The sequence below is a fragment of the Pipistrellus kuhlii genome, unplaced genomic scaffold (genome assembly GCF_014108245.1).
Source record: "Pipistrellus kuhlii isolate mPipKuh1 unplaced genomic scaffold, mPipKuh1.p scaffold_m20_p_11, whole genome shotgun sequence".
Classification (NCBI taxonomy): domain Eukaryota; kingdom Metazoa; phylum Chordata; class Mammalia; order Chiroptera; family Vespertilionidae; genus Pipistrellus; species Pipistrellus kuhlii.
Window position 1 is genome coordinate 8,858,976 of NW_023425416.1, and position 13,963 is coordinate 8,872,938.

A 13,963-nucleotide genomic window follows, 5' to 3' on the forward strand; every position below is an offset into this window, starting at 1 on the left:
AAGGTTCTAGGTTTAAAGTCCCCATTTTACAGATGAGAAAACCAATCAAGTTAAGTAAGTGGCCCAAGTTAGGAAAGAACAAAGCCAGGATTCATTAACTCGGGTCAGGTACCTAACTTGACTGACAGATCTTCGCAATTCAAGAAACATGCATTTGCCACAGCCTCTTTCATCAAAATCCACCTGTCTCAAGTCTCATTTCCTCAAAACCCTATTAAAGTCCCAAGGCATAAAAGAGTGATCTCCACAAACTCCTTTGTTTAGCTAGTCAGAGTGGTTACAATTCGCTCAGATTCTCCAGAAATCAATTTTCCTTCCACTTAGCATAATGAGTGAAGGCAGAAATCTCAAGAACTAGCAAAGCAATTCCCTTATATCCGTTAAGATGCTTCAATAACAGAGTTTTCCTTTTAAAAATCACAACCTCGCCCAGCCCCAGTGTGACTCAGTGTTTGGGCAACAACCTATGACTGAGGAGGTCATAACCAGGGCACATGCGCAGTTGTGGACACGATCCCCAGTGTGGGGCGTGGAGGAGGCAGCCAATCACTGATTCTCTCTCTTCATTAATGTTTCTCTCTCTCTCTCCCTCTCCCTTCTTCTCTAAAATCAATAATATATATATATATATATATATATATATATATATATATATATATTTATTTATTTATTTATTTATTTTTAATAAAAATACATTTTTTAAATCACATCCTAGCCCGTTTGGCTCAGTGGCTAGAGTATCCGCTTGCAGACTGAAGAGTCTCAGGTTCAATTCTAGTCAAGGGCACATACCTCGTGACAGGCTCAATCCCCTGACCCAGTTGGGGCACGTGCAGGAAGCAACCAGTCAATGTTTCTCTCTCTGTCCCCCTTCCTCCCAATCTCTATAAAAAAAAATTTTTTTTTAAATGGAAAAGTATCCTTGAGTGAGGATTAACAAGTCACGAAAGAACCAGAATGCCAAGTTATCCGCCCTCTATCACGTGAAATAATTTCAGCAACTTCTGTGCAAACTGACCAAGTGAGAAAACGAGGGCCTAAAACTGTCCAGTGATTTTCTGCATCCTTCAATCATAGTCTTCATACACACATAAGCAGAGAAAATTACTAGCTTCAAAGAGAAAGCAACTGGATGGGAGAGAAAGAAAATAGGGCAGGCATCGACTAGCAACATGTTCTAGAAAACCTAGCTCCATAATGTCCCACAGCCAACATGTGTCTAGTTGAGGACATTAGACAAGGTGGTCAACCAACATCTGTCAAGCAAGCGGACACAGCCAGTCCAGGCAAGCCCTTCTCCTAGAGCAGGGGTGGGGAGCCTTTTTGCTGCCAAGAGCCATTTGGATATTTTTAACATCATTCGAGGGCCTTGAAAAATTATCAACTTAAAAATCAGCCTGCTCGAATTGATCAAATATTGAATAAAGTCATCCCTAATGCCTTGGCAGGGCCAGGCCAAATGACTGGGCAGGTGTCCTGTGGGACATTCCCCGCCCCTGTCGTAAACCAACCTACCAAAAGCCTTCACTGGGCAGCAGACCAATACTCATCTTCTTCTTCTACAGTCAGCGCGTGCAAGCTCTGCTGCCCTCTACGCCGCCTCAGATCTACAGCAACCAAAGCACGGTGAGAATGCCTACTTGTCCCCGGTCAACCCTAAAGCGAAGCCACTTCTGATGCAATGAAAGCCATATTCACAAAACTTAGCCTAATTATTTCATAGACAAAAAACAAAACGTTTGAACCATAAAAACATAACCCAACTGCCTCATAAACATCTGAACTCTAATTAGAAAATACCTGGCCCAGCCAGCGTGGCTTAGCGGTTGAGCATCGACCTATGAACCAGGAGGCCATGTTTTGATCCCCAGTTAGGACACATGCCCGGGTTTGGGATTTGATCCCCAGTAGGAGGCAGGCAGGAGGTATCGTCCAATGTTTTCTCTCATCATTGATGTTTCTCTCTCTGTCCCCTCTCCCTTCCTGCCTCTCTAAAAAACAAATCAATAAAAGCATATTAAAAAGATATGTGATGTTTTTATCATATGTGAGAAATCAATAGGTTTCACATGCAAAAAAACTTAGTGGGTCAGGAATGTTATGTGAAAAAATGTAAGATCTTTGCCGAGGGATCAACTAATATGATGATATTAATTCACTCAAATCCTACTACAAAAGTGTCCTTTTCTCTCTTCCCGTCCCCCACCCCCACCCCCACCACCACCACCACATATCACCTTCTTCTTAGGCAATTTGAAAACAAGAAAGTGCCGGGACCGGTTTGGCTCAATGGATAGAGCGTCGGCTTGGGGACTGAAGGGTCCCGGGTTCGATTCCGGTCAAGGGCATGTACCTTGGTTGCGGGCACATCCCCAGTAGGGGGTGTGCAAGAGGCAACTGATCGATGACTCTCGCTTATCGATGTTTCTGGCTCTCTATCTCTCTCCCTTCCTCTCTGTACAAAATCAATAAAATATATATTTAAAAAAAAAAAAAAGAAAAAAAAAGAAAACAAGAAAGTGACCAAGGCAGCTATTTCTTTCTTTTTTTTAAAAATATATTTTATTGATTTTTTACAGAGAGGAGGAGAGAGGGATAGAGAGCTAGAAACATCGATGAGAGAGAAACATCGACCAGCCCACTCCTGCACACCCCCTACAGGGGATGTGCCCACAACCAATGTACATGCCCTTGACCGGAATCGAACCCGGGACCCTTTAGTACGCAGAACGACGCTTTACCACTGAGCCAAACCGGTTTCAGCAAGGCAGCTACTTCTTAAATAAGAGATTTTCCAAAGCACAGCCAACAGCCATATAGAAGTCACTGCATTACTGTGAAATATCCACAGAACAGGCATTTGCAAAGCAAAAAAAAAAAAAAAAAAAAAAAAAAAAAAAAAAGCCACTACCAGGATAACTCAGATCAGACTGAGAGGAATTAAGTCATTTCATCAACCAGTGATACACCTGCTTGCACTAGCACATGGGCACACAGACACACTTGCACACACCCAACACAGGTAATAAATATAAAAACCTTAAATAAATAAATAAATAACCTGTCCCTCAGGTGCAAATCTAGAAATCACCTGTATGCGGGAGGCGAACACCTCCAGGGACCAGCTGAATGTTGTAAATAACCCCTGTGGGCCAGGCGTGGGCCGGTCCCGGGGGAAAGCCACCATTTAATTCCAGGTCACTGCTGTTGCCAAGCAAGAACACAGGGCCTCAGCTGCAGTGCCTCCCAGCTGCTTCAGGAGCAGCTCAGTCGTCAGTGCCAGCCCGGACCAGGGCAGGAATTCCCATCTGCTTGGGTCGTCACTGTCCACCCACAGTGTGCCACGCAAGTGGAGAGCAAGAATGTGAAATGCCCCAATTTTTTATTCAGTTTTTTTCTTTTTCAACAATATGGCCCAAGACAGCCTCTGCTGGCCAGATGCCCCTGCAGTACTCCAGGCAAGTCAAACGCCTATTTCCCCATTTCTCACGATCCTTGTAAGACAGAAGACCCAAAATCAGCCTCCTGCTCTCTGTTTAGGTAACAAATTCTGCCACCGCTATCCTGTCCATGCACATTACTTCCAAAGGCCACACATAACTTTGTTGGCATGAGCAACCTCCGTTTTTTTACCTGCACTCCAGGTGAAACAAGGTTTAATGTTAAAAAAAAAAAAAAAAGAAAAAGAAAAAGAAAATAACTTAAAGGCATTCCATTAACCAAGATCCACTCACAGCCCAGTCGGCTGCTCCCTGAGGCTGTTCTGTAGCAAAGTTAGCAAGATCATCAAAGGGTTTCAGACAGCGCCTCAGGAAGCAAAACCTCCCCAAGGAAAGCGGAGGAGAAGCAGACTCACAGATCAGAACCGAACAGGCACCGGGCACTTGACTGGGCACTTGACTGGCATGTTGCAGAAAGATCACAAGCCTTCCCAACTGCCCCGCCTGGAATCAACAATCCTAAAACTCCAGCGGCATTTCAGAAGTGTTTGGTTCAGGGTAAAGAAAACAAGCCCAAAGGAACACGGGGTCTTGGCCAGCCGGATCCCACACCGGCGTGGCTGGCTCCCATGGCTGGATCTGGAGTCCAGAGGAAAAATCCAGAGCCCAAACCACGCCGGCCAGCACCACCACCTCAGGCCTTTTCCCCCGAGTCGTGATTCAGAGCCTGCAGCCCACGCCACACTTAAATGATATATGTGATAATAACACCGCATTATTATAAACCGTTCTCAATGCCCCAAACTAAGTTCTCAAATTATACACTAAATCAATTTGGAACATTTTAAAGAGGAGTCGGAAGAACTCACCACCAACAGACTCACTCCATCCACAGTCATCATCGGCCTGTTCAGGAAGCTAACGTAGTTTGCTGAAAGGTCATCTCTTCCATATAATCAAATAAAATCCTATACTAATTGCATTACTCTTATTTAATTGGAGCAAGCAGGAAGACACCTTTCCTTCGTCCAGGGCTTACAGTACCTACTTACATGGGTCTGTCTTTTAATTGGCCTTCCTGTGCAAGTAGGAAAAAAAGCTTCCAATCAAACAGCACCCAGTCTGAAAGTCAAAGTAATCCTGAGGGAGGTATGTCATAGACACCCCCACTTATTACCGGGGTGACCTTGGACAGTGAGCACCTCCCTTCAGCTTTAGCTGCCTCAGCCATGGTTTAGGCACAGCACTTGGTGAGTGTGGGGTATTAGAACCCTTGTTCCCATTTTAGAGATTAAAAAACCAAGGCCCGCTTTTCCCAGGTAACACTGCGGCAGCAGATCAACAGTTTCAGCCTGGGCCCCTGGGTTCCTGGATAACACAAGTACCGTATTTTTCGGACCATAAGACGCTCCGGACCATAAGACGCACCAGTTTTTAGAGAAGGGAAATGAAGAAAAAAAGATTCTGAAACAAATAGTGTCCTAAAATATTTTATGTGCATTAAAACCCAACATCACAGTCATAAACACATGTAAATCAACCCTGTAAAGTAAACAGCAGCATTTAGAACCATTTTAGAGCCGGGCAAGCACACAGAGACCACACAGAGCCGGGCAAGTAAAAAAACTTTTTTTTTAAAGTATATGTGTAGGCTATATTTGGACCATAAGACGCAGGGACTTTTCCCCCCCACTTCTGGGGGGAAAAAAGTGCGTCTTATGGTCCGAAAAATACGGTATATCTGGGACTGCCAGGACCCCACCACCACCCAACCCCACTTCCACAAGAGGCTGGGTCATTGGTCCAAGGCAGCCCAGCTGGCCAGTGACACAGCCAACCGCTAGGCTGGTTCAGAGCTTCCCCACTCACTAAATCCAAAAACTTCAGGACAAGCAATATATTTTTTAAAATGAACAGAACTCATTTACCAATAACCACTGCTTTGTAAAAAAAATCCTTTGGCAGTTCAGATCTAATTTGACTCTTAAAAAGTCAATGTTTCCTCACTCATTTAGGCTACGCTTTTGTATTTGGCAAACAGCCTATGGCGGTAGCCCTTATCCAAATCATTCCAAATGGATGAGCTTATCTAATTTTTTAAATATATTTTTGTTCATTTCAGAGAGGAAAGGAGAGGGAGAGAGAAAAATATCAATGATGAGAGAATCATTGATCAGCTGCCTCCTGCATGCCCCCTACTGGGGACCGAGCAGGCAACCTGGGGATGTGCCCTTGACCAGAATCAAACCTGGACCCTTCAATCCACAGGGCGGTGCGTATCCACTGAGCAAAGCCAATGAGGGCTGAGTGGATCTGATTTAAGTGCATTGTCGGATTTATGGGGCTGCAGCAGTATGAAAGCTTAAATACCTCTTGGGTTCATATAAAACTGGTATAAATACATTCCTCAAAAGTATACCCTCCGAGATATCAATCAACAACCTGCTTCACTCTTCTTATTAGAAAAATACAATAGTATTACGTAGGGAGTGTTTCGGAGGGTGAAGGGATTAAGCAAAAAAGGTCAAAAAAGAAAAAGTATTCATGGACACAGACAAGTGTGGTGATTGCAGGGGAACAGGAGTGGGAGAGGGTATTGGGAGGGAGGGTAAATGGTAAAGAAAAAATTCAAATTTAATTAAATTTAAAGAGAAAAATAGTATCACAGACCCAAAAATAAGACCAGTTGTCCTCTTTTCTTACATGGAAGTGTCACACAGTCCGTGAACTGTGCTTTCATTTCTTGTTTCAGTTGCTAGATTTCTGTAGCCAACTGTGTCACTCCGCTACAAAAATAGCTAAGTCGGGTAATTTAAAATCGCACTTTGTCGTCTGGCCAGAACACCACCATGCTGATTCCAGTTTGCAGAAAACTGATTAGAGGGCAGGTACTCTGCACGTGCGCGTGCTCTCCGATGCTCTGCCGGTCTGGTTCCAGGACGATGCAGAGACAGGGATATGCTAGTGTTCGCCAGTCACACAGACATGAGGCTCATACACTCTCTAACCCGCAGAAAACATCTTTCCCAGGGCAAGCTGAAAAAGTGGGCTTCACCATGGCTTTCTCATTTCTTTAAACCTCAAAAAGCAACCAACTCTCTAATTTTACGTGGGATGCCCTGAGGCCAGTCCTCATTCCCCCTCCTTCTCAATAGCAAAGCTACCTACACAAACCTCCATTTGAGTTTATATTTTTAAAACGCAAGTGTTTTTGCTTTGCATACAGTTGTCCTTTTCCTTTTCTTCTTTCCACATACTCCTGTTCAAATCTCTTTAGTACACACACACACACACACACACACAAAAAAAAAAAAAAAAAAAAAAACAACAACAACGTTTAATCTATTGAGCACTTACTGCCGACCATGCACAGTGCCAAGTCCTTTAGCAGGCATTCTCATTCAACCCTCACAGAGAGGTTAAGAATCAGGGTACCATCACTAGGCCATTTCACAGAGAGAGAAAATGAAAAGTACTAACAGGTTCCAGGCTCCTAAAAGTCTTCTCCTTGTTATATACTTACTAGTGGCCCAGAGCATAGAAATCTTGTGTGTGGGGAGGAGAAGGGCGGGGAGGGGGTTCCCTCAGCCTGGCCTGCACCCTCTCACAATCCAGACTCTGGCTCCTAACCACTCACCTGCCTGCCTGATCACCCCTAAACACTCTGCCTGCTGGTCTGCTCACCCCTAACTGGCCCCCCCCAGCCCACCTGCTCGCCCACCCCCAACTGCCCTCCCCTGCACTAGCCTGATCGCCCCCCCCATTGCCCCCCCTACTGGCTTGGTCACCCCCAACTGCCCTCCTCTCCTGGCCTGATCACCCCTAACCACCTCTGCCTCCACCCTGCCACCATGGTTTTGTCTGCAAGGAGGTCCGAAGGTCTCCCAGTCTAATTAGCATATTACCCTTTTATTAGTATAGATAAACCAGTACAGTCACTCATAAACTTGACAGATACTGAATTTCTTCAATGTGAAAGTTGCCTCCCAAGTACATCAGTTAACACTACCCAATTCAGTAACAGAGGGCTTCGAAAGAGAAACCAGGCTCATCTAGAACATGGTCAGCGGGCCCTAAAAAGCATTTTGTACGTTTTTTTGTTTTGTTTTGTTTTGTCTTAATTTTTTTTGTTGTTGCTATTTTGTTAATCCTCACCAGATGATGTGTTTTGCATTGATTTTTTAGAGAGAGTGGAAGGGAGGGTAGAGGCAGAGTGAGAAACATTGATGTGCGAGACACATGGACTTGTTGCCTCCCGCAGGCGCTGTACCTGGACCAGGAAGGGATGGAACCTGCAACCGGTATGTGCCCTTGACCAGAATCGAACCCTAGACCCTTCAGTCTTCGGGCTGATGTTCTAACCACTGAGCAAACCAGCTAAGGCACTTTGTACAGTCTTTAAAATGGTCTTATCAAGTGTAGTCATTAAAACTTGGAGCCTGCGTAGTCCTGGCAAGTCACCTCACATAGATCTGTGTCCTGTCCATCAAAATACCAAGCACTTGGCTGTGAATGATGCCAGGTGAAGCAGCCCCTCCCATTCCAGGTGTCCCTACAGAAGGAGACAATAGCACACAGAGCCCTCTGGTACTTCAAACCATCTCACCCAGCCATCACTATAAACCTTAGTCCTCTTCTTAGTAGGAGCAAACCACTTCCGAAAGTGAAATTCACCTGCATCCCTTCCAGACCCGCTTTAAGAGACAATTCTGTGGTGTTGAAAATTTGAGACAGAGGAATTGTAGGGGCAAATAAGGGTTTTTAAAACACATCTTTTCAGGAGTGGATTTTTCGGGTCACAACTCCACATAAACACAATGCCAACAAAACAAAACAAAACAAAACAAATAGTTCTAGTCAGATGTGCACTTGATCTCGTAAGCACACAGAAGACGGCCATCGCCATGTGTCTGGTTCTTTGCAAGCGAGCGGGTCACTCCCAATGCTCAGGGAAGCCCAGATATCAGATGTTCTAATCACTCGCAAATATTTACCGAAGGCCTAACCGTGTGCCCAGGCAACCTCGTTCTGGAACCAATTCAGTGGCTGCTGCGGGATTCCACATAAGCGCTTGGTGCCTGAGGGGGGCAGGCTCTCCCACTTCTCGGAGCCCCTCGGCAGCAGCTGCCAGCTTTGCCTGGACCGGCCTCCCAAGGAGACCTACACAGGGAGCGGGGCACACTTCCTGGGCTTCCTTTATCATTAGGCATTTTATTCTCTCCACAGATCCAGCCAAACACGCAGTTACAATGATTACCACCAGTCATCTGACAGCGGTCAACCTGTAACCCAAGCACGCCAAGAGCTCACGGGGGAGGACATCCAGCACTTTGGAGATGATTTTCGGCATTCTGAATTTCTCCCACAAGCTCCGACTTGTGAAATGAACCACATGAAAAAAAAAAAATGTGCCCCGGGACCAAAGTGTTAGCCGTCAACTTTTTACACTTGCAATTCAGAATGCACACCCACACCGCCATCTCCAAGTGAAATGCCGAGTGGAAATTCGGATTAAAAAAAAGAGAGAGAGAGAAACCTTTCACCATAGAAGGGAAGAGGTTAAAGCCAGCAAGCACTAGCAACACTTCATTTGCTTTCTCCGTATAGATTCGGCTCAAGTAAGGATCCAGACTGTCCTTCTGATCATGGAGTTTCCAGGAAATCGGGGCAGGGGAGGAAGGGGGGGGCGGGGGGGAGGAGGCTTAGTAACAATGGCTCTGGGGCATCTTAAATGATCTTACATGAATGGCAAGAAAGTTCATTCCCACTGGTGCATGGATAGGTACCTGATTATACTACATCAACTTGGGAGTTTTCCAGAAAAGGATGAGTCTATCCGAAAGGGGTTTTGTTCTGTGTGGCTGCATAAAATCATCAGCATTCCCTGTCCCGTGCCACATCATATAAACAAGTTTTTCCTCAGTGAAAACAGGTCCATAATTAAGGAGAAATGCTCACAGCTTCACGATTGGCTCCTTCTTTTTCTCATTTCAGCCACCCTCTCTTGTAACACCTCTGCTTCCAGCCACTGCCGCTTCCTCGATTTCCAAAATGACCCGTTAGGTAGCAGCATGCTAATTTCACCACATCGGTAATGCTTAGAAGGGAACATCAAAGATTTTATTACTTCGCTGTGCCAGAAGAGCCAGTTTCACGACTGGATGAAGATGTTTTATTTTCAAACAAAACTCTTAAGGAGGGGTACTGCATGATTTCTCTCTTCTCTCCCCCCCCTTTCCTGTGAGTAAGACAGCTGACTTACAAACATTCCTCTCCCATCTTTCTAAGAAGGCCGTAAAGGATGCCCATCAGGACTGAAGCATGTGCATGCAAATACACAGACACAGCTTAGAGGGAGAGACACCGGCCATCAATCACGGGTCCTCCCATTCTGACATCTCCAAAAGCATACAGCGGAGCTTATCCATCTGAAGTGTTTCCAGTCCCAGCCTCCTGGATGTAATCTAATTAGGGCACAAAACATATCAGAGTCAAAGAGAAGGCTTTCACTCCAAGGACCGAAAGAGAGAAGAAATCAATTTAAAAAAAAATTTTTTTTTTTTTTTTACTTTCTGCTGAAGAGCTTAAGAATGTAAAATACATAAAATGTTTTTAACCCTCTCAGGATGTATATTTTATATCCTGTAGGAGGCACTTACATTCTCAGTGATTATCGAAAAGATACCAAGTGCTTACATGAACCAGGTGTTAGAAGTCTCTAAAAGGAGGCGGTATGGGGAGGATATGGGGATACGAAAGAGGGAAGACTGAGCTGATCATGGAGCTGGGGGTCCTTCGGGGTCCATCATATTTTCCTATATTTTCCCATAATAAGAGTACTGTTCAGAGATGCATGAAAAGAATGTACTAGGTGCGCACTATATCGTGTTAAATAACACTTCTGTTCTGGAAAGTGGAAATACCACTGGAAACACTAACAGCCACGCGCGTCCCACACCTGCCATACAGACTCTTCGGTGGCCGCCACGCTGCTGTTTCCAGATCTGCTGGGACCACACCGAGCCAGGCTGTTCCCAGACCCTCCCGAGCTGCAGCCCCCGAGGACAGACAGCAGCCGAGAGAGAGCTCAGAGGCAGCTGAAAAGTGAGCGAGTTCCTGAGACACAAACAAAATAACAACCAGGGATGTTGGTTACAATCTCACAAGAACCCTAAATACCAGAAGCGTTTTTACCCCTCGTGTCAAGCAGGTAAACGCCTCCCAGATTACGGCAAGTAAGGGGGGCAAAGAGGTGCCCCCAAAACGAGCTCCAGCCTGCCCGGGGCTGAGAGCGGAGCAGAAGCAGCAGCGGAGGGGAGGCCGGGTCCCCGCGGGGGCGCACCCGCACCCGGGCGCCTGGGACTGGGCTGCGCGCGCCCCATCCCTGCTCCCTCCGGGGCCTACGGAGCCCGACCAGCGGTTCGGGGGCGCCCCCTGAGGTCCAGCGGCGTCACCGCACCTTCGGGAAACGGGAAGCCGGAGTCCCCCAAGGCTCTGACATTTTTTGCCTGGTTCCCACTTTTCCAAACCATGACCCCCCACACACACACACACACACCTAACCCCTCCACCCCGCTTCCGCGCGTCTCACACCACTGCCCTGTCCCTTCTCGCCACCTTTCGGCTCCGGGGCAGGCAACGGGCCATTTACCTCGCGATGTGGGCACAGACAGAAAATGTGGACGACGGGAACTGTGCGAGCCCACGGAGGCGGCATGACTGGCAGTCAGTCCCATTTTGGCTTCCAAGCGTCCTCAGAGCAGGAACGAGAAAACCACGGCCGGCCCACTCGCTGACGGCATGGCATGCCCAGCGTAAGGAGAAGCCAGAGCGGAATTAAAAATTCCTCCTCATGCGCCAGGCTGCTCGCCTACTGCCCCCCATTGCCCCCCACCCACTGCCCCCCACTGCCCCCAGCAACGCGTGACCCATGTAAAGCTCAGGTGACCCGTGCAGACCCCGGCGTGCACCTGAGCTCGCTCAGCAGCAAGCCCACAGCCAGAGGTCTGGAAAGAGGACGGCTAAGGGCGCCGCTGAGCAGTGGCCTTTGAGGGGGAGAGGGCATGGTTAAGGGGACACGTCCGCACCGCCCCGGCCCCATGCAGGCAGGGCTCCGGGGGGCAGACCCGGGGCCTCAGGGCGAGTGTGGACGCACGTCCTTCTCTGGGCAAAGAGCTGGGATTCGGGGCCGTGGCTGAGCTCGGTGCAGCCCCAGGGGCAGGAGAAGGCGCAGAGGTACGGCGGGGGCCGGGGAGGACGGTGCTCTGCCTCTCGGCCTCTCTGCCCCTCGAGGCCGCCCCGGCGCCTGCAAAGGAGACACTCGCTCCTGGTCCCCAGGGGCAGCACACGCGCCCGCGCCCGCTGTAGGGCGCCCCACGGAGCTGGGGGACCCTCTGCACCAAAGCCGAGCGCTCCGGCCGCCCGGGGGCAGGCGGCTGTGACCAGGGGGAGCGAAAAACATCGAGTCACGTTTCCTTTCTTTTTTTTTTTTTTTTAATTTCAGATAACGCCCGCCTCCAGGTATCGTGGAGCTGGTGGATGAGAAGGCAGAAAGACAGGAGGCGTTCTCTGTTCTTAGGGGCATAAAAGAGCCTCCTAGGGACAAAAGGGCAAAAGAAAAAGAAAAAAAAAAAACGAATCGCCCCCTCCTTCCTACCCCTTCCCCAGCGAGGGCACAGACCGTGGCCTCCGCCCCGAGGATGCTCCCGGCTGGACGGATTCAGGGAGCTCGGGGCTGCAGCCCGGGGGCCTGCAGGATGGCAGAGGAGGCGGATGGATGGTCTCTGCCCTCCGCGAGGGGAAAGAGTGAGGTGGGCTGGGGGAGTCTGCAGGGGGAGGGCTGGGGGAGCCTGCTGGCGGAGGGCTGGGGGGAAGCCTGCTGGCGGAGGGCTGGCAGCGGGCACCCTGCTTGCTCCATGCGGTTACTTGTTATCTCCCACGGCGGTCCATAGCCCCTGTCTCAGCCCGGCCAGAAAGCAGCGGGGCTGGGGCTGCCTGCCGCGAGCAGCCTGCAAAAGGGCAGAGACGAAGGCAGGCAGGCAGGAGCGCGAAAGAGAAAAAAGAAAAAAAATCCGCCCGGGCTAGAGCAGCAGCCTAGTCGCCGACGCCCCCTGACCCCCGCGCCCGGACCCGAGCAGCCCCGCCGAGCAGAGTTTCGGGGCGAAGGGGGCCGCGTGTCGGGGCTGCGGAAGCCAGAGATCTCCCTAAACCGCCCGCTCCCGCCCGCCCGCCGAGCCCAGGCCCCCCGCGCCCGGGGAGGCTGCCCGGCGCCGGCCCCGGAAGGCAGCCCCGCGCGCCAGCCCCCGAGACCAGCATGCAGCCTGCCCCCAACATTCCCGATCGTCCACGGCCAGTCTCCAGCTTCCCTCCCCAGGGACCCAGCCTTTCCAAAGGGCTGTTGGGCAGCAAAGCCAAGTCCCTCCCACCCCCCCTTCCGAGCTCCTCTAAGACCCTGAGCGAGGGGCGCACCCTGGACCCCTCAAACCCACGGAGGCGTCCTCCCATGGTCCCAGTCTCCCCCAGCAGCCCCAAAGACCGAGCTCTCTCGAACGGCGGCGGCGGATCGGCAGAACAAGTCCCTTTTCTCTCTCTCGACTCCGGCTCCCCAGGCCTCCCAAACCCGAGCGAGAGCAGACCCCTCCTGCCCCTGTCCCCCTTCCCCGGCCAGCCCCTTCTTCCACCCTCCGCCACCAAAGCCTCCCTGCGCCATTGGAACGAGCGGAGGAGACCCCTCTCTCCTCCCCGGGCGCCCCCCTCCCCACACCGTCTCCGGGGGCCCCGGGACCGGCGCCCGAGCCCCGCGCCCCGCGGCCACTCCGCGCCCCCCGCGCGCGCCGGCCAGGGCCGCGTCCCCCGGCGGGGCGGCCGCCACTCACCCGGGAAGCACACCACATAATGGAGCGCGGAACTGGTGATCTTCAGGAACAAAATCCACCAACACGGTTCCAGTAACCTCCGCATGTCCGAAAACGCACATCGAAAAGAGGGTGGCGGCAGGGGGGTAAACTTGTTGAATAAGTTCTCGCCTCCGTGGGAGCCTCCGCTGCACCCGGGCTCCTCTTCCCCTGCTCGCCCGCCCGTCCTCCGGGCCCCCGGCGCTCGGCGGTGCGAGTCCCCCTGGAATCCGGGAAGCCAAGTGTCCCCAGGAAAGAAAAAACCTCAAAAAGTGCCCGGAACGCGGAGCCACGCTGGGGACGATCCTCGGCGGAGAAGGGCTGCTTTCCGATCAAGAAGGAGAGGAGCGAGCGAGCCAGGCGAGCAGCCGGCGGGCGGCGGCGGCGGCGCCCGGGGCTCGGGGCGGGCGGGCAGGGACCGCGGGCGGCGGCGGCGAGCGGCCGAGGATCCCCCAGTGGAGGCGGCGGCGCAGCCCGGGAGCCGGCGGGCGGCGGCGGGGCTGAGCGCGGCGCGGCGTCTCCGGCTTCAGGCAGGCAGCTCCTTCCAGGGCCCCGCGAAGGAAGGAGGCATGTTTGCGAACGGGGAAGGGGAGGAGAGAGGAGAGAGGAGGAGGGGGGAGCAAAGAGCCC

The 13,963-nt window shown here is 50.7% G+C and overlaps 1 protein-coding gene across 3 annotated transcripts in view; it reads right to left on the minus strand.

The window, feature by feature from the left end:
• Window positions 1-13,460, minus strand: part of PTPRG (protein tyrosine phosphatase receptor type G) — a 643,070-nt gene extending 629,610 nt beyond the window's left edge. For all 3 annotated transcript variants that reach the window (XM_036430671.2, XM_036430672.2, XM_036430670.2), the window contains exon 1: window positions 13,316-13,460. In XM_036430671.2, coding sequence (XP_036286564.1) covers window positions 13,316-13,400 — 85 coding nt within the window. In that variant the 5' untranslated portion in view covers window positions 13,401-13,460. The remainder of the gene's footprint in view (window positions 1-13,315) is intronic.
• Window positions 13,461-13,963: the final 503 nt, after the last annotated feature.